General features: G+C 35.7%; 3 protein-coding genes across 3 annotated transcripts; 1 reads left to right on the forward strand and 2 right to left on the reverse strand.

Annotated features, from left to right (window-relative positions):
- Positions 1 to 3,063: 3,063 nt before the first annotated feature.
- On the reverse strand, positions 3,064 to 17,751 carry LOC120480187 (uncharacterized). The gene is made up of 3 exons (XM_039673164.2): positions 17,676 to 17,751; positions 5,727 to 6,141; positions 3,064 to 4,993 (listed from the first exon to the last, which is right to left on the reverse strand). Exons 2-3 carry the CDS (start codon positions 6,067 to 6,069, stop codon positions 4,023 to 4,025), a joined length of 1,314 nt encoding a protein of 437 aa, XP_039529098.2. The 5' UTR covers positions 6,070 to 6,141; positions 17,676 to 17,751; the 3' UTR covers positions 3,064 to 4,022.
- On the forward strand, positions 9,465 to 12,513 carry LOC148969312 (P2X purinoceptor 7-like). Its single transcript, XM_089126977.1, has 4 exons — positions 9,465 to 9,598; positions 9,811 to 9,880; positions 9,963 to 10,117; positions 12,351 to 12,513. The coding sequence occupies exons 1-4, from the start codon at positions 9,465 to 9,467 to the stop codon at positions 12,511 to 12,513; spliced, it is 522 nt and encodes a 173-aa protein (XP_088983103.1).
- LOC120480178 (uncharacterized) lies at positions 12,095 to 17,667 on the reverse strand. The gene is made up of 11 exons (XM_039673154.2): positions 16,765 to 17,667; positions 16,529 to 16,646; positions 16,099 to 16,321; positions 15,711 to 15,987; positions 15,421 to 15,598; positions 14,095 to 14,171; positions 13,819 to 13,999; positions 13,325 to 13,573; positions 13,029 to 13,200; positions 12,791 to 12,939; positions 12,095 to 12,672 (listed from the first exon to the last, which is right to left on the reverse strand). The coding sequence occupies exons 1-11, from the start codon at positions 17,047 to 17,049 to the stop codon at positions 12,503 to 12,505; spliced, it is 2,079 nt and encodes a 692-aa protein (XP_039529088.2). The 5' UTR covers positions 17,050 to 17,667; the 3' UTR covers positions 12,095 to 12,502.
- Positions 17,752 to 18,294: the final 543 nt, after the last annotated feature.

Consider the following 18,294-nt stretch of genomic DNA (forward strand, 5'->3'; position numbering starts at 1 on the left):
AGTGGGACCAGTTACTGCCATCGAAGACCAGGCTCAGCACGTCCGATCAAGATGAGCGTGCCCGCAGTTGTGTCACAGCTACCGAGGATTTCATGGCGCTGATCCAGCCTGCTGTAACGTTACTCGATATTTTTTCCGGTGTGATAAGGTGAACTGGATAAAACGCCCCACGTTGAATAGACCAAATTGATATAGGTAACGATAACAGGTTGTTCATGCTAAACAGGTGGAATTAAACATGACGTTCGTAGTCTAGATGCAGCTTCTCAGCATCGATCTTACAACAGAATAAAGACACAGATAAACATAAGGAAGAGAGTAATAAAAGAAAACTTACATGTACATGTTCTGCCTGTGCTTTGAAAATAGATGCGACAGCCGTATCTTTCAGACGTAGTAACGTTCCCGTCTTTCTGGGCTCTGATTCCATTTTTTTCAAAGTAGTCCTCTAGTGCAAAATGCTCTTCGCAAACACAAAACTTTTTTATTTTTATTTATCTGTAACTAATTCAGGTTTGGTTTGTGAGTTTGAAAGGTTTTAGGGCTGGGCGATATATCGCACGATATTGTTACGCGCATTTACCTAGACAGCAAACTGACATTGAATCAACGTGGAAACAACGTCTCTCATGACATTGAAACAACGTTGATTTTGCTCATCGAATTAACGTTGAACCAACGTCAGACGCGGCATTCTTCAAAGCTAAATGAAATCGAAAATTGGTTTGCTTTCATAACGTTGAAACAACGCGTTGATTTCAAGTTGATTTTCCGTTAGTTTTGAAAGAATGACGCGTCTGACGTTGGTTCAACGTTAATTCGATGAGCAAAACAATGTTAGATCAATGTTGTTTCGATGTCATATTTCCACGTTGATTCAATGTCAGTTTGCTATCTGGGTACTCAGTAAAGCCGGTTCCTTGATTAGTAGTAAATCACCTTCACCTGCTTTCAAATGGAGATATGAGTGTTAAATTAACCCTCAAGAGTGTTAAAGTTAATGAGATAATTAAGTGATTAATTTAGTGATGATCGAGCATTATTGGAAACTTGTCACTTGTCACCTGTCATATTTTGCAAAAACTGGACTGCTCTGCTCACAGCAGTATGGGCCTGAGGAAAAAAAAACATCTATGTAGAAACTTGGAGACATTGAAAGGTGCTGTACTTACTGAACATTCATACATTGAAGGTTACCTGTAGAAGGTTTCTTAAAGGGATAGTTCACCCAAAAATGAAAATTCTGCCAGTATTTACTCACCTTCATGTTGTTCCAAACCTCTATGTGTTTATTTGTTCTGCTGAACACAAAGGAAGATATTTGGAAGAATGTTTTAATCAAACAGATCTCATTCCCCATTGACTTAGGAAAAAATACATACTATGGTAGTCAATGGGGAATGAGATCTGTTTGATTAAAACATTCCTCCAAATATTTTTCTTTGTGTACAGCAGAACAAATAAACACATAGAGGTTTGGAACAACATGAGGGTGAGTAAATACTGACAGAATTTTCATTTTTGGGTGAACTAACCCTTTAAGGTTAGGCATAAGTAGTCAAGGATGATGTGGTCGTTAAAGTTGTGGAGTTGGTCTTTCCACTCTTGGTAGTGATAAAACATTCCACACAGTGGGCACTGTTTACAAGGTGGATACTTCTATCATTCAAACAAAGTACTACATCAGAGGACAGTGTACATCATTGCACATTTGCAATGAGAAAAATGCCTGTTTTGTGCGCTGCTTGAGGCTGTACAAATCGCCACATAACTGAAAACAGCTTTCGAGGAAGCACTTCTCAAAATAAAGCCACGTATGAACATGCCCCCCTAAATAAATAGTGTGTTAGGTTTTTCAGGAAGATGTAGTGGTATTACCAACAAAAAATTAATAAAATATAACTCTGCTGTACATGGTTATCTCGGAATACACGCACAGGAGGCTGCCAAGGGAACAGTATCTCTTTCTTGGTTTAATACGCTTTTAATAACACTGTTTAATATCAAGCACGTCCCGCAGTTTAGCAACAATAGACTGCATTTTACAACACTCACTTATTTGGCTGATTTGGTTTGGGCTTTTAGGGAGGAATGAAAGTGCACCACAGTGAATGAAATTAAGGTGTGTGGGACAGAATTATTGTTTTGAGTCGATCATCTTGTTTTCATAATCGTTGGAATCCAAAATAAAACAATAAAAAAACGATTTATTGCACAGCCCTATTTCCTGATAATGTTTGGGGCTCAGACATAATTATCCTCGATTAATGTAATGAAAAGCAACTATGCTAATTATTTGTTTCTCTGTTTAATCTTGGGCTGCCGATCCGGAGGTAACTAGAGAGTGTGTCAGCTCCAGTTTGGATCCAGCCTATTATGAAGATTTCAGATGCTTCAACACCTTTGAAGAGACAAATTTAACCAACATGCACTATTGATACATTTTCACAACTTGTAATAATTATTTGAATAAGCTCATTGTTACTGCCTACAATAGCTAATTGCGTGATTTGTCATAGAGAGTCTGAACCGATTTTGGGGAATTTCTATACAATTGATAATTAATAATTATTCATGCAGGTTTGGACCAGATCAACTGTACATTTTTTCTCCCGAAAAGGGATGATGTGTTACCTGCATCTGCGTTCATGTGTGAACCTTGACAATCAACCACCAATTGATTATAATTAATTGCATAGACCACGTCAGCTGCATCCGTGTGCTCCTCGAAATGAAACAGGTAACTTCTCCAGGATTATTACGACAGTATTATTCCTCACAGCGCAGCAACACGAGGTAAATGTTAGATTTGTGATAAACTGGAAGTTTTATCCAGCTGATATATGGGCGTTTTCATGGCTTGCCTCAACATTAGCGTTTGAATAGCGCACGCTCTCAGTGGGCGGGGTCAAATTAAAACGTCATATGCTATAATTAGGTAAAGGAAAAAGACTGACATCTCTCTGACTGACATTTTCATACAGATTACATCAACTGAGAATAGTTGCTTTTTATATAAATTACTTCATTTAAAAGAAGAGAATTTCAGCTTCATAAAGAGAAATCATTCGTGTCTCTGTGACAAGTATTTAATGAGTTACAGTTCATTTTTCATACGCATTTCAGAAAGATTTGTGCGGAGACAGAGTCATCTCAAAGCGCACCCAGTTTAATTTATTTATTTTACAAAAACACAAGGTTATGTTGTTAATAAGACCCTCTATAGTTTATAATCATGTATTGATTTTATTTATATGACCATTAATGACGGAGTATTTTGAGTCTACGTTGCAGCTATGTGAAAAAAAAAAAAAAAAACGATCAAAACGTGGGGACACGTTTTTGGTCCCCAGAGGGTTAAAGGAAGGTAGGGGATCCTCTTCTCCAAAATCAAATAGTCCTCATGAACTCCCTCGGCATCGGATGATGCAGCCGGCTTGCGTACGCTGGGTTCTAGGTCTGGAGTGTCACCTGTTCAGACAATTATCTGATAAAGACATGACATGTAAGGGAGAATGTACATCCAGGCAGTTGTTCTCCCAGAATAAACCCCGATTGGGTGATCAGATCAGCCTGAAGGGGGTTTATTTTGAGATAACAATCGGCTGGATGTACATTTTATTAGCTCACCAAATCCAAAACTTCCAAGAAGATAAAACATTCCTATCTGGCGTATAGTGCTGCTGACTTCAGTGACCCAAATCAGCCAGTGTTTCTGTTTTCAGAGGTTGTTATCTGGGAATTACTTACCGCTGGATGGCGAGATTGACCAATCAGAATCAAGTATTCCAAAGAGCTGTGTAATAAGGCTAAATAAATTACAAGGGCTTCTCGCCAGTGTGACAACTCATGGGGACTTTTAAGTGTCTGTTTTGACTGAAACTTTTCCCACACTTCTTGAGTGAATTCTCAAGTGGCAATTAAGGATTCCTTTATGTTTGAAACACTTTCCACACTGATCACATGTGAATTGATATATTCATGAGATTTCCAAGGTTTATTTCTGAAACTTTTTCCAAACTTTAGGTAGGTGTAAGCTTCTCTCCATTGTGAATTGACATGTGCCTCTTAAGGTTTCCTCTTTGAGCAAAACTCTTTCCACACTGCTGGCACATGAATGCCTTCTCTCCAGTGTGAATTCTCATGTGTTTTTTAAGGTTTCCTTTATCAGTGTGGCTCTTTCCACACAATGTGCAGGTAAAAGGCTTCTCTCCAGTGTGAATTCTCATGTGACCTTTAAGATGTCCTTTTTGAATGAAACTCTTTCCACACTGTTGGCAGGTGAAGGCCTTCTCTCCAGTGTGAATTCTCATGTGATTCTCAAGTCTTCCTTTTTGAGAGAAACTCTTTCCACACTGTTGGCAGGTGAAAGTCCTCTCTTCCGAGTGAATTCTCATGTGGCCTGTGAGATGTCCTTTTTGAATGAAACTCTTTGCACACAATTTGCAGGTTAAAGGTGTCTCTCCATTGTGCATTCTCCTCATGTGATCCTCAAGGTTTGCTTTTTTGATAAAACTCTTTCCACACTGTTGGCAGGTGAAAGGTTTCTCTCCAGTGTGAACTCTTATGTGGACTTTAAGGTGTCCTTTTTCAGTGAAGCTCTTTCCACACAATTTACAAGTAAAAGGCTTCTCTCCAGTGTGAATTCTAACATGCCTGTTAAGGACTACTTCTTGAGTGAAACTCTTTCCACACTGTTGGCAGGTGTACGGCTTCTCTCCAGTGTGAATTCTCATGTGTATTTTAAGGATTCCTTTATCAGTGAAACTCTTTCCACACTGAGGGCAGGTGAACGGCTTTTCTCCAGAGTGAACTCTTATGTGCTTGTTAAGGTTTCCTTTTTGAGTGAAACTCTTTCCACACTGATTACATTTATATGGCTTTGCTCCAGTGCTCAATTTTTCTCCAGTTATGAAATCATGATGTTCCCCATACTGATCTTTCTCTTCCATTTCATTTAGTTCTTGACTCTCCACTTTCAGTGCCATCAGATCTAAAAAAAGACAAATACTATTAAACCCAACTTTAATGGCACAAAACAACAGACATCAGTACAGGAACACATTTAAAGCATCAAAACTAAAAACATGTTGGCTATGCCAGATCCTATTCTACCCTTCAAAAGTTTGGGGTCAGTAAGAATTTAAATTTTATTTTTGGGGGAAAGAAATATAATAAATCAATACTTTTTTATTCGTCACGGATGAGTTAAACTGATCAAAAGTTACAGTAAAGACATTTATAATGTTAGAAAACAAAGATTCTATTTTAAATAAACGCTGTTCTTTTGAACTTTCTATTCATCAAAGAATTTTGAAAAAAACAAATTTGCACAACTGTTTTCAACATTGAAAATAATAATTAATGTTTTTTGAGCATCAAATCATCATATTAGAATGATTTCTGAAGGATCATGAAGGATCACTGAAGACTGGAGTAATGATGCTGTAAATTCAGCTTTGATCACAGGAATAAATTACACTTCACTATATATATTCACATAGAAAACCGCTGTTTTAAATTGTAATAATATTTCACAATATTACTGTTTTTTTTGTTGTTGTTGTTGTATTTTTTATCAAATAATTGCAGCCTTGGTGAGCAGAAGAGACTTCTTTTAAAAACATAAAAAATCGTACCGATCTGAAACTATAATTAATTTCTGTAGAGCTGGACATTTTAATAATGATTAAATGACTGATTTCAACTTTGAGAATGAAACCAACCTGTGTGTTCCTCAGTGTCTTCTTCTTTCACACTGAATGTTTCTTCAAACTTCACGTCTTCACTCTCCTCTTTAATAAACACCATCTTTGTTTGTGTCTCACTATCTTCACATTTCATTTGGATCGTTTCTTCAATCTTCATGTCTTCACTTTCCTCTTTAATAAACGCCATCTTTGTTTGTGTCTCAGTATCTTCACATTTCACTCTGAATGTTTCTCCAATCTTCATGTCTTTACTCTCCTTTTTAATAAACACCATCTCGGTTTGTGTCTCAGTATCTTCATGTTTCACTCTGAATGTTTCTTCAATCTTTATATCTTCACTCTTTTCTTTGAACTCCATCTTTATAATAGTGCATCACATGGATCTCAGTTCTTTCACCAGGAGTTTTTCTGTGTGTTTGGACACTCTGCTCTGTTTAAGACGAGAAAAAGTCACAGAAAGAAAAACACATCAAAACTGATTCTCTGGTTGCACCTAAATCAGCAGTACCCCTTCGAGGGAACTTAAGGTTGAAGACGACACTTTGGGAAACAGCATGATAGCATCTGAAGCACATGTGGAACTACTAGTCCAACATTTATTTATAGAGTAACAGATATTTTTAAAATCTTATGCTTTTAATCACGATTAATCATTATTAATACACGAAAAATGTGTGATTAGTTGATTTTCAAATCGATTGAGAACACTAATATTGTATATTAGATGCACAACATCGTCATTGGACATTTTTATTAATATTATTGTTATTCATCCGATAAGAAAATTAGGCCAATATATTAAATAGATACTTATTTCCATTAGCTAAAACACTTCAGAGCAGTAGCAACATTAATTGACATGGCATCTAACGCACAGAAGCCACTGGCACATGTCACTATGTGTTGGCACAACTGGCCTTCATTGGCATGACGTGCCACTGACATAATCGCAACACACTGATACTGACAACAGACTGACATCGAGTTGCGGAACAGATTAATCGAGCACAAATCCTGACATAATTGTGATACTAAATCCTACATAAAAAAATATATATATATTTTGTGATATTTTTGAATATCAATTAAAAGCATTCAAGTCAGTAATATTTTTTCAAACGTGTTTTTTGTGTCACGTCTGTACAGACAGCAAGCCAACATTGAATAAACATTGTTTTTCCATCTGAATCATCATTATGGTTTATATCGAAATCTCAGTGCAAAATTAATGTTGAATCACCATTACTCTGTCGATGAACCTGATGTTATTAATGTTGATGGCAATATCTTTAAGTCATAAAGATAACTATAGATCAATATTGTTTCAATATCGATATATAGTTATCTTCAGTGTTGTGCAAGTTACTTCCAAACTGTAATACATTAGGTATTACTTGTTACTGTTATTTAAAAGTAATTCATTACCTTACAATATTACTGTCTCAGAATTGTAATGCGTTACATTACTCATGTATTACTTTTGAGTTACTTTCACCAAAATAACTAAGTAGAACTTAACTTTTGGGCTGTAACGATATGCAATATGAAACCGAAATCGCGATTCGCCACACGACTCAGATCCACGAACCTACAGAATCGCGACACACCTCTTCCAACTCCAGCGTTATTCTCCTTACCGTCCAGATCCAATGCTGCCTTATCTTTAAATTAGGCTATTAGTATTATTTGAAGTTAACATTATAAAATACGTAGACCTACACCACAAAACTAGATGAGGATAAATTATTTAAAATTGGGGAAGTCCAGCATTATGGACATGACATTTGCAGTCAAAACTTGAAATAAAAATTCTCAGAAAATACATGTATTGAAACGTATATAGGGTACTTCCTTAAAGGACTCCAGACATTAGACAAATATCAGTCTATGTTTTATTTTTAATATTAGGGAAAAGACACACATTCATGCGTGACAAAAAAAATATATTTTTTGTAATTCTGTTAATTACACTGCGCAAATCGGATAAGGAAGGGTTGGCTCTGCAGTCTCCATAGAACTTAAAATATTCATTTTATTTTAGTTTTCGTGTTCGCATTTATGAGGAAAAAACAATGTTACAGACGCGACCGCTCTGAACTGGCACTAAAAGACTGCTTTAAAACTTTCACATAGTCTGTTGCCTTTAAGAAGTAAAAGCAGACAGTACACTGTAATACAACTGTAATACAAGCCTCACTGAACATGTAACGAGTAAAATATTACTGAAAATTGATTAGTAATGCCTTACACTACTGCGTTACAGCAAAAAGTAATATGTTACTGTAATGTATTACTTTTGTAATGCGTTACTCCCAACACTGGTTATCTTTATGATTGATTAAGCATTGATATTTGGTTTACATCGCTGAATGTGTTGAAAAGTCATTGATTTATAGTTGACCGGGAAACTACACTATTGTTGAAAAGTCATCGACATAATAGTTGACCGGGAAATATAATTGAAAATCAAGGAGATCAACGGGTGTTATACCAACAACGTGCATCGGACACACAGAAGTGACCGCCGCGATGGGCCAGAATTACACAGAAGACATGACTTACTTTACTTTATTCAATACAGAACTGTCTCGAGTTGTAACTGAATGCCGATTTGACCACCTCGTCGTAATACAAATCCCAAATATGAATGTACTAATGCCTATGCGAAATCACGATTTTTGCACGCACTGTTGCCTGACAACCAGACCTGGCGCCAAGGGGGGACGGAGGGCGTATGTACCAATGTAAATAAATATAATCTCATGTTTAACTTAAGACTAATTTTTTGCATTGGGATTTTATTTTCTGTTTTAGGTGCTCTTATTCAGCAGATGGGGACAGGCGCCGTCACCCAATTCACATGTGCCAGACCGGGCAGGAGGGACTGGACAACAAAATATTTAGATGTCAGAGGACATTGAAGTGTAAATAAGATTAATTAAATAAAAAGGCTAATAAAAATGAATTTATTTGTGTGGTGTGTTCAGTGTTTTATACGAGATTTCAAATGTTCCATTACTTTTTAACATCCTGGCTGTAGATAAAGCAGGGTATTTAATTTATGGCATTACATTAACATAAAATTAACATTTAAAAACGATTGAAATTTCATTGAAATCACGTTGATCCTTAGTTCAGTTGAAATTTCATCGTTTCAATATTCCTGATGATTGAAATACCATTGAAATTCCGTTGATCAATGGACAGGATTTCAATGTTGTTTCAATATTAAAACAGGGTGCAAAATGATGCAGAATCAACATCAGAGTTCAATGTTGATTCAATGACTTAATGTTGACAATTGAACGTTGATTTAACATTATTTCAATGACTGTTATTATCTGGAATGTGCTACTTCATGTGGTTTATGGTCATAAACTGCCAATTCTAGGAAAGACACTAAATACATCTATCATGGGTCACTACGAATAACGTATTAACAGTCGCGTCCGTTACTGTAAACCTTTATTTTTGTGGGACGCCAATAACTTAAAGGGCACCTATTATGCCCCCTTTTACAAGATGTAGTATTGGTCTTGGGTGTCCCCAGAATGTATTTGTGAAGTTTCAACACAAAATACCCCACCGTTTATTTATTATAACCATTTGAATATGTCATTTTTGGGACCTGTTTTGAAACAAGCTGTTTTAGGCGGACGACCTTAAATGCAAATTAGTTGCATATCCCCACCCTGCTGCTGGATGTGGGCGTAACTTGCATACCAATGGCAATAAACAGTCGGTAGAACGATAATGGCCGAGAGTGATAGACCCGCAATTGTGTATGGCATTCGGCCATACATGTTTGATCCAGAGTCCGACCCAGATGACGAAGAGACTCCGGTTGAAGAAACACGATCGAGAATGGACCAGGACGTCTCGGAATGGTTATTTGATACATTTATGTACCCATTGAGTTGTCATCGCGTCCTCTTTTAGTTATAATGGATGTGCAACACCCACACAGACACACACACACAAACTGTGAAAACGTTCACGCAATTTTTTTAGAATACAAACATAAATAACGCTAATATCGTTTTCTACCTACAAACAAAATTAAATTAATGCTAGAGACCTGTTTACACTTCTCGTACAGGTGTTTATGTGGCAAATGTGAGAAGATGGCGACAGAACAAGAAAACATATGCTGCAGAGAGATAGAAAAGGTATTAATGTATTTACAATTTTAATTGTTGCAAAAAATAACACGTGACATAAAATAGTCTAACGCTATTTGTTGTATCGAAGGTTACAAGACGGATGAAACAACTTCAAGTCACTCCATCATGTATGGTAGACCATCCCGGAATGGATCCTGTTTGTTTCAATGTGTTTTCTTTACAAAACGCTTTTAACATTTACAGGGCTGACTATGGTCCCATACGACTTCGTGGAATACAACAGTGAGTTAACCCTCAGGTGCTCTTCGGTCATTTCTGACCGAAAAAATTTATGTTTTGAAATGTTAAAAATCACAGCTTCATCGGAATGTTACGAAACTTGGTGACTTTTATTCCATTGGGTATGTGAACACACAAAAAAATTGAGGTCATGATCCGAGCATGCTAAGTGGTAGTAAAAAAAATAGTCACACTTGTGCTCTTCGGTCAAAAATGACCGACCATAGGAAATGAATGGGAAATTGACAAAAACACAAAAACTTTGAGAATTTTTGTGTGTACAATCTACAAATCGGCCACGATGCAGAAAAAAAGTGCTCAGCATTGAAGGGGTGACACTCTAAAACATCAAGAGAGTGCAAAACAGACATACCCACCCACACACACACTTTTATACACAAAAACACCAATAAATTGTGATTAAAAAAATCAGTTTTGAATTTCTAAAAAATCACTGCTTCATCAGAAAATTACGAAACTTTGTGACTTTTATGGCAACATGTATGTGAACACACAAAAAAATTGAGGTCATGATTCGAGCACTTTAAGTGGTCGTAAAAAAATGAGATACACTTCTGCTCTTCTGTCAAACATGACCGACCATAGGAAATGAATGGGAAATTGACAAAAACAACAATCTACAACTTCAAACTACAATTTGCAATCTACAAATTGGCCATGATGCAGAAAAAAGTGCTCAACAATGAAGGGGTGACACTCTAAAACATCAAGATTGTGATATTGACACTCACCCACACTTACAAACAGACGCACACACGCACAAATAAACACACACCTATATGAACCACTGTGTCTGTAATAGAGCAATGTTGTGAGAATATGTGAAATCTATTCAATAATTCAGTCATAATGCAGGAAAAGCTCACAGCAGTAAAGGGGTGACACTAACTTCAATACTGAAATTAACACACACACACACACACCTATAACAAAAAAATAAGTAAACGTGTCCATGAAGCTGGGGGAATTCACATGCCTCTCCATAGAGAACTGTACATTTCATCTAGTGGTTACAACATGGTTCTACGCTTTCTCTCCATACTTTTACCAGATGGCGCTAATCTGCCTTCAAAAATTTTTTTTGGAAGGCCTAGTCTCTATTTTAACCTAAAATACTGCTGAAAAAAAAAATAAAATAAAAAGTGTATATATATAAAAAAGTTTGTATTATTTTCAATGGCAAAAATGGACCATAAATATTGCATAAATATTAATAAGTAACATCAAATTGGCTCAAAATACAAAATTAAAAAGAAAAAATATAACTGAACAAAAATAAATTGCATTGGTTTTACTGGGATGGAGAAAGTTTCCTTTTAGGTGTTCCTTTTTTTATTAAATTAAATTCCTTTTAATTTTTAGGTGTCCGGTCACTTTTGACCGGGAAGATAACAAGTGTGACTCCGAAACGAAGGCTAGTGATTACACCATGATTCTACGCTTTTTCTCTATACTGTAACTAGATGGTGCTAATTTTCTTCAAAAAATATTTTTTTTTCTGAAGGCCAAGACTCTATAGTATACTAAAATACTGCATTCATAATTTAAAAAAAAAAATTATATATATTTAGAAAAATATATATACTTTTCCATGGCAAAAATAAACCATAAATATTGCATAAATATTAATAAATTCAATCAAACTGTCTCAAAATACTAAATTAAAAAGAATAAATATTATAGAACAAAAATAAATTGCATTGGTTTTACTGGGATGGAGAAAGTTTCATTTTTAGGTGTCCGGTCACTTTTGACCGGGAAGATAACAAGTGTGACTCCGAAACGAAGAGCACCTGAGGGTTAAACTGATTAACACATTTAATACAAATTTATCTAATTCTTCAAAGAAGTTCAAATCGTTGAGTTTTTAATCAAATATTTAAAAGGTTATATTAAAAGGGAATTATAATGGAAACAAAACATAGTCTAGCTTCAAATAATTTCACAACAAATTGCATATACTTTTTTATTCCTTTATTTACATTATGTATAAAGACACTGACATATACAAATTAGATTAAAAATAAAATAATTTTAATAAAAGGACATTAATCTTAAAAATAACTTAGCCATAAATCAATTACAAATCAAGAATTACAACTCCAGACAACAAATGAAAGATATATATGAAAAGAAAAAAAAAAACACAGGAAAATTCCTGAACCTTATTTTGAGAATGTGCCTGTGTGTGTGTATATGTTTGTGTTTGTCTTAGACGTTACAGATTTTTAGCTTATCGGAGTTTTGTGAGTTGGTGCTGGGGTTTCCTTGGACGAAAAATTCGAGTTGTGATTCCAGCCTGTGTGGTCCTGAGGATTCGAAGAGAGTTTCCTGATGCACAGGGCAGTTATGTAGGTTTTCGACCACCTATTGATTGAACCTAGATAGCCTACTAGAGATGGCCTCCTCCTTCTCTGGCTGGTCATACTCTGCACACAATACTGGTGGTATTGGAATCCTCAAAACCTCATCCAAAAATGGTGCAGGATCAACGAAGACCTTATCAAATATGAGGTCCAGCAGGTCATCCACATATCCTGTGCAACATAACATTTTATTTACTTTTCAATTGTTAAAATATTGATTTTTGAAATACCTTGTAAGAAAAAATGCCAAAAAAAAACATTTGTTTTAATTTTGTTATTTTATACATACTGAAGGTTGCTTGTGTCTTTACTTCTCTGACCCGGTATTCTCCCTTCTTGGCTTTTGGAAAGGTCACTTTGAACACCGGTAGACCAGATGCTGTTGTGGCTTGAGGACGCCCGGCATTCTCATTGTAATGTAGTGCAGCCAGGTATAGTCTGAAAGCACAAAAAAAAAAACATTTTCAAAATAAAATGTCTACAGTTTATGTATAATTGAAATTGTTATAAAAAAATATCAACATTACCTGCACAACATTCCTAAAAATGAAAATACCACATTTTTGGGTGTAAACCGTAGTATTACACTGTGGAAAACCTCGATTGAAGAAGTCTGGTAGTGTGGACTTAGTTTGGCAACATCCTTCAAAATTCTGTTGTTGGAGAGAACTCTCTCCAACTTGAGATATGGCAGTGTTCCTAAATTATTGTAAGTGTTATTATAGTAAGATATGTATTTTTAAAAAAAAATTAAAATAGAATAAATACATGGTCTGCATACAGTTTTTAATAAAAGTAAATATTGCTTATTTAGACCACATACCAGCAGCTATCCACTTTTTTGTGCCTCGACTTCTGCTTGTTCCATGTAGACATGCTGGAAAATTGCTGTCTTCATGTGTGTGCTTGTTTTGAATATGGTTTAGCATAGACGTCCATTTGGCCACTCTTTCAGGTCCACTGCTTGATGATGCTGCAGTCCAATAGATGTGGTTTTTTATACTATGCAACCATTCACGTACTTTCTCACAACCCTTCAACTTGCACACTTTTTCCAGCTGCTTTGAAATTCCTGGAGTTTTCAAAAACATTCAAACAAAACAACACTCACAATAAGTAGGGCATTGTGTAATTAAATAAAATGGAATGGTGTTGTTTATATAATATGAATGCACACACACACACACACATATATATATATATATTTATATATAAATGTTCCACAAAAAAATAATCATCCACTAATATATTTTCATCACAATTATTAGTCTGTAAAAAATTTGAAAATGATAGTATTGTAATAATTTTTTTTTTTACCTTTCTCCATGTGCCAGACATCATAGAATTGGTTGACTTTGCGTTCCCTGAGAAATTTTTGTATTTGCGGATGTCGGTCAGTCACAATGCAGTCCAGAGTCACACCACGAGTATCCAAAAAGTCAAGACCTCTCATCAATCCTTCCTTTTCCATGTGGTAACTTCCTCCCACTTCATTACTCTAACAAGTGTTCAAAAATACATTTTTTTTTTCGTTTAAAATTAAAGTATACAAGTTTTTCAAAGATGTTGCATCAAGGGTTTCAGCTAATTTACCTGGACGAGCTGTACATCAACAACGGTGTTTGTTTCCAGGTCCATCATTGTGTAACTGCCATATTTGGCAGAGTGCCCTTCAAAAACAAAAATACATAATCTCTTATTACACAATGTGCCTTGTCTACACAAGACATTAGGGATGGGACGGTATGAAAATTTCATATCACGATTATAGTGTCCAAAATAATCGTGATTATCAATATTATCACGGTTTTGTTAAAAATTTATGAAAGTGCTCAAAAAGAACTGATGCTCACACTGAAAACATTTCAAAATCAACAAACAACAAATAAAACAAGTCTCTCTATGCAGTTTTTTTAAGCAAGATTCTATTCAATGGCATTTGCTTCTTTATAATGCCCGTCGTCAATAGCAACACATTATTAAACAGCGCACATCCATATCACAACGGACACGCGCTCTTGTTTCATTCAAATACAACTTGCCGTCTTGCGTCTCCGGTTTTTGATTGTATTGCAAAAATGAAATCAGAGTTGATTTATTGCTTACAGAGTTTGATAATATTGGTGTGATATATCTTGTCTGGACGATTGTTTTACAAAATGAATTCATAAACAGGTAAGATTTAAAACATTAGCTAATCTCATTATCAATTCAATATGTCCCCGTAATTATGTGGTAAAAATAAAATCGGTTTAATACGTGATGTATCTATACTTTACTATCCCTTAAAATATCACTCTTAATAATAGTCTTGTTTGAAGTTGTTCGTTCATCTTTGGCTCAAAGCCACTTGCTACGAACTTTTCTTCGCGGAAGCTTGACGTCTACTTCAAGTGAGTGACATAAAATGTTTCAACTCAAAACAACATTTCGTGCCCAATTGTTTCCCAGACGTATTTTTGGTATTGAGGTCAAAGTTAACTTGCCTTGCGTTCGGGTGATGATCACACAAGACGACTCGGCAGATTTGAAGTGTTTCTATTGCAGTGACTTTTTGTTCGGCAGACAGGGTGACCATCCTCGATCAAGTTTCCCTCAGGACTTTTGTAAAACCCAAAATATGACCACACCTCAGATTTGGTCCTCTTAAAAGGCTGAAAAATCTCCTGAGCACGGTCACTACCTTCCGCCATTCCTTCTCGAATAGTAATTAAAAAAATATTGTGTTCTGCGCGCCTGCATCAGGATTTAGGGAGTTATTAAAATCGCGATAATCAAACACGGTTTTAATGATAATTACATTTTAAACGATAATACTAACCGTCAGTACATTTTATCACGGTTTATAGTGAAACCGGTTATCGTCCCATCCTTACAAGACATTTTATTATTACAATGTACATTTTTTCCACAATGTACCTGGTGAGTCAGCCCTCATATCTCCTCCAACAATGACCTTTTCCCTTTGAGCTAACTGCTGTAGCATCTCATCCTGCCAGTTTCTCCATTTGTGAACAATAGCAGGCTCAATGCACATTCGTGCATGGCGACGAAAGGTGTCGTACTTGAAAAGATGTAACTTCATAGCTGCAAATATCTGACAACAGATATTTGCACATTATAACAAAATAATAAACATAATAATTATACATTGTAAATGTTTAGTCTCGTGTACCTGCAAAGCTACTAATAATTTATGTTACTATTACCTTTTCAATTGTCACAAATGAAGCACCACTGAGATACACAGCAGCAGAAAGGTGAAGGTTTCCAGCTGGAGTACTGCCCAAAATCGGCTGACTGCTCCATTTACGTGTGAACTGACAATGGTGGCAGAGTTGTTCAACACGTAGAAAAGTTCCAATCCTTTGTGATCTTGTATGACAGCTTCTATGACATACCGGGCACATCTCAAACAGTTCCATGATACATGTCTCATAGACAATATATTTACAGATTTTCTGAATAGGGCTGGATGCTAGTGACCTGAAGAAAAAAACAATCAAAAAAAAAAAAAAATCAATATAAACACTACATAAAAATTAGTTATGTTATAATTAAAAGCAAACATTTTTCTAAAATATAAAATAAACTTACGAGAAGTCTTTTTGCTCTGTTGTTGATGTTTCAGCCTCTGTGACATCACTCTCTTGTGCAGTTATTATTGTAGAGCATTCCTGTAGGATATCTTCATCTTCCTCAAGGACCAGACATGGTCTCTTTGATGAAGTCTTGAGGGGTGTGGAAGACGCAACAGCTGTATGCGAAACTACTTTTGTAGTATCATCAAAATTTGCCAATGTTGTCTCTGTCTGGACACCTGAAATATACAATTTATCAAAGCGTCAGGAAATATTCACTTTCTTTTTCGTGGGTATTCAATTCAATTGAAATGCATTTGTATATTGCTTCATTTTTAAATAAACTTTACAGAAAATGAATATAAAAATTCAGTTATTTAAGAAAAAACGTATAATACTATATTGTATATTATGTAATATAAGTATAGTTAAAAACATCAACATACTGATACTCCTGTGGTGAGTTTGTAGCGTCCTCATTGATAGTTGTGTACCAACACTGCACAGCTGTGATGTTTGTGTCTGCACGCCAAAATCCCTACAGCTTCGTGTCGATGTGCTGGCCTTTGTAGAAAAATAATAATTTTGATATCTTGTTTTTTCCGAAAACAGACTTTTTAATACTTCATAAACATATGCAAACGAGTGGTTACTTAAAAGGTATAAATTAAAATACACTTACTTCTTCGGGAGGTGTCGTTGGATCGCGAACAGTAGGGAACGATCCACTCTTGAGGATTAATTTTGAAGCAAGACCTGCTTTAAATTGACCCTCGTTCAAAAAACAGTCACTCTCAAAATGATTTGAGCAAACGTAAACGTACTTCGGGAGTGTAAGAGGCGCATTTCCTTCATTAATAAAATCCATCCACTGCTTTTTCAGAGGCTCTGATGTCGGAAGCGAGTACACAGAACTATGCACAGTATTACAGCCCGCAACAGAACACTTATGTTTCTTACGAGACATTTTCTGGAAGGAATCACAAATCTTCAGAACAGCGGTCCGGCTGTCGTTGAAACAACAATGGCGAATCTGCACAGATCACCGAGGGAGGAGTCTATGCCTCAATCACAATGTCAATCAAAACCCTTTCTCCTTTTCTACGTCACTAATAGAACAGCTCGTTCTGAGTGCTTATGATTTTTGGAGATTGTAAAAAACCCACTTGCTGAATTTTTATCACTCTAGGGTGGTTTTGCTCACACACTGCCAACATACATTTATGTTCAGACGGATTTTGCATAATAGGTGCCCTTTAAGTCAGTCTCAGTGAGTGAAACACTGACCAGCGCAAGATTGTCATCTCAGCCATGCACATTAATAACTATGATTGGAGCTGATACACGACATTATAATGAGGATACTGTTATAATAAAACGTTGAGTTATCTGGGTTTAGTTGCCGTTTCTTTCAGAGCGTTGTTGTGGGAATAGCCCATCCAGAACAGGGGTTACTCATAAGAGCAGTCATATAACGGTCACTAATGTTAGACAACCTATTGTAATGTTACATTCAATATTAATTATTTATTTTACATAGCTTGTAAAAACGATTAAATTGATTTAAACACTTTAAATGCTTAAAACACAAACCTGTCTTAAGCAGAATCACAACAGATGCAGGAGCGCGGCGCAGCCGTATGACGTCATCATTCCACCCCAAAATAAAAGTCTTATTCACGCAGTAAAATCTGAAGTGTGCGTAGAAATTGACCTACAAATAATAATGCACCAAATATCAGCTGCGTTCAAAATTCTTAGTCTAATACATATTTAAATGAATGCTGATCAATGATATTAAAGAGTTTAAACAAAACCTGATTAAAACCTATACATTATCATTAATAAATGATCTGAGAACTAACTGGTGCTTTTTTTTTTTTTTGACCCTTTAAGATTTTTCTGTTCCTGTTAAGAAGAGCAGGGAAAAAGTGAAGCATGGAGTGCTATTTGAATGTATTTATTTGTTTCTACTGAAAAAAAGTAACATACACTCATAACACAACATCTGTCTAGCACATGTTATGTGTTGCTCCTCTATGTTTTTATTTTATTACTTGATAATTAAGTGTAGGTAGGTACCCTTAAGGTTGTCACAAAAAAATCTGTTTGACCAGCATCAGCAGCAACCAGCATCATTAATGAGACCATGGTGGTTGACCAGCATCGCCAGCAAGACCATGCTGGTCCACCAGCTAAACCAGCACCAAAC

This window comes from Pimephales promelas, chromosome 24 (assembly GCF_988280905.1).
Source record: "Pimephales promelas chromosome 24, fPimPro1.hap1.1, whole genome shotgun sequence".
In the NCBI taxonomy this organism is placed as follows: domain Eukaryota; kingdom Metazoa; phylum Chordata; class Actinopteri; order Cypriniformes; family Leuciscidae; genus Pimephales; species Pimephales promelas.

Bases quoted from the DNA above. Each gene is read 5' to 3' on its own strand.
- LOC120480187 (XM_039673164.2), bottom strand. From the start codon at position 6,069: ATGGAGTTCAAAGAAAAGAGTGAAGATATAAAGATTGAAGAAACATTC. The intron at 4,994-5,726 runs GTTGGTTTCATT...GTCTTTTTTTAG, and splicing joins AGACACTGAGGAACACACAG to ATCTGATGGCACTGAAAGTG.
- LOC148969312 (XM_089126977.1), top strand. From the start codon at position 9,465: ATGGCCGAGAGTGATAGACCCGCAATTGTGTATGGCATTCGGCCATAC. The intron at 9,881-9,962 runs GTATTAATGTAT...GTTGTATCGAAG, and splicing joins GCTGCAGAGAGATAGAAAAG to GTTACAAGACGGATGAAACA. The intron at 10,118-12,350 runs GTGAGTTAACCC...TGTTTGTCTTAG, and splicing joins CGACTTCGTGGAATACAACA to ACGTTACAGATTTTTAGCTT.
- LOC120480178 (XM_039673154.2), bottom strand. From the start codon at position 17,049: ATGTCTCGTAAGAAACATAAGTGTTCTGTTGCGGGCTGTAATACTGTG. The intron at 13,574-13,818 runs GTAAAAAAAAAA...TGAAAACTCCAG, and splicing joins TGTCTGGCACATGGAGAAAG to GAATTTCAAAGCAGCTGGAA. The intron at 12,940-13,028 runs GTAATGTTGATA...TTGTGCTTTCAG, and splicing joins TTTTTAGGAATGTTGTGCAG to ACTATACCTGGCTGCACTAC.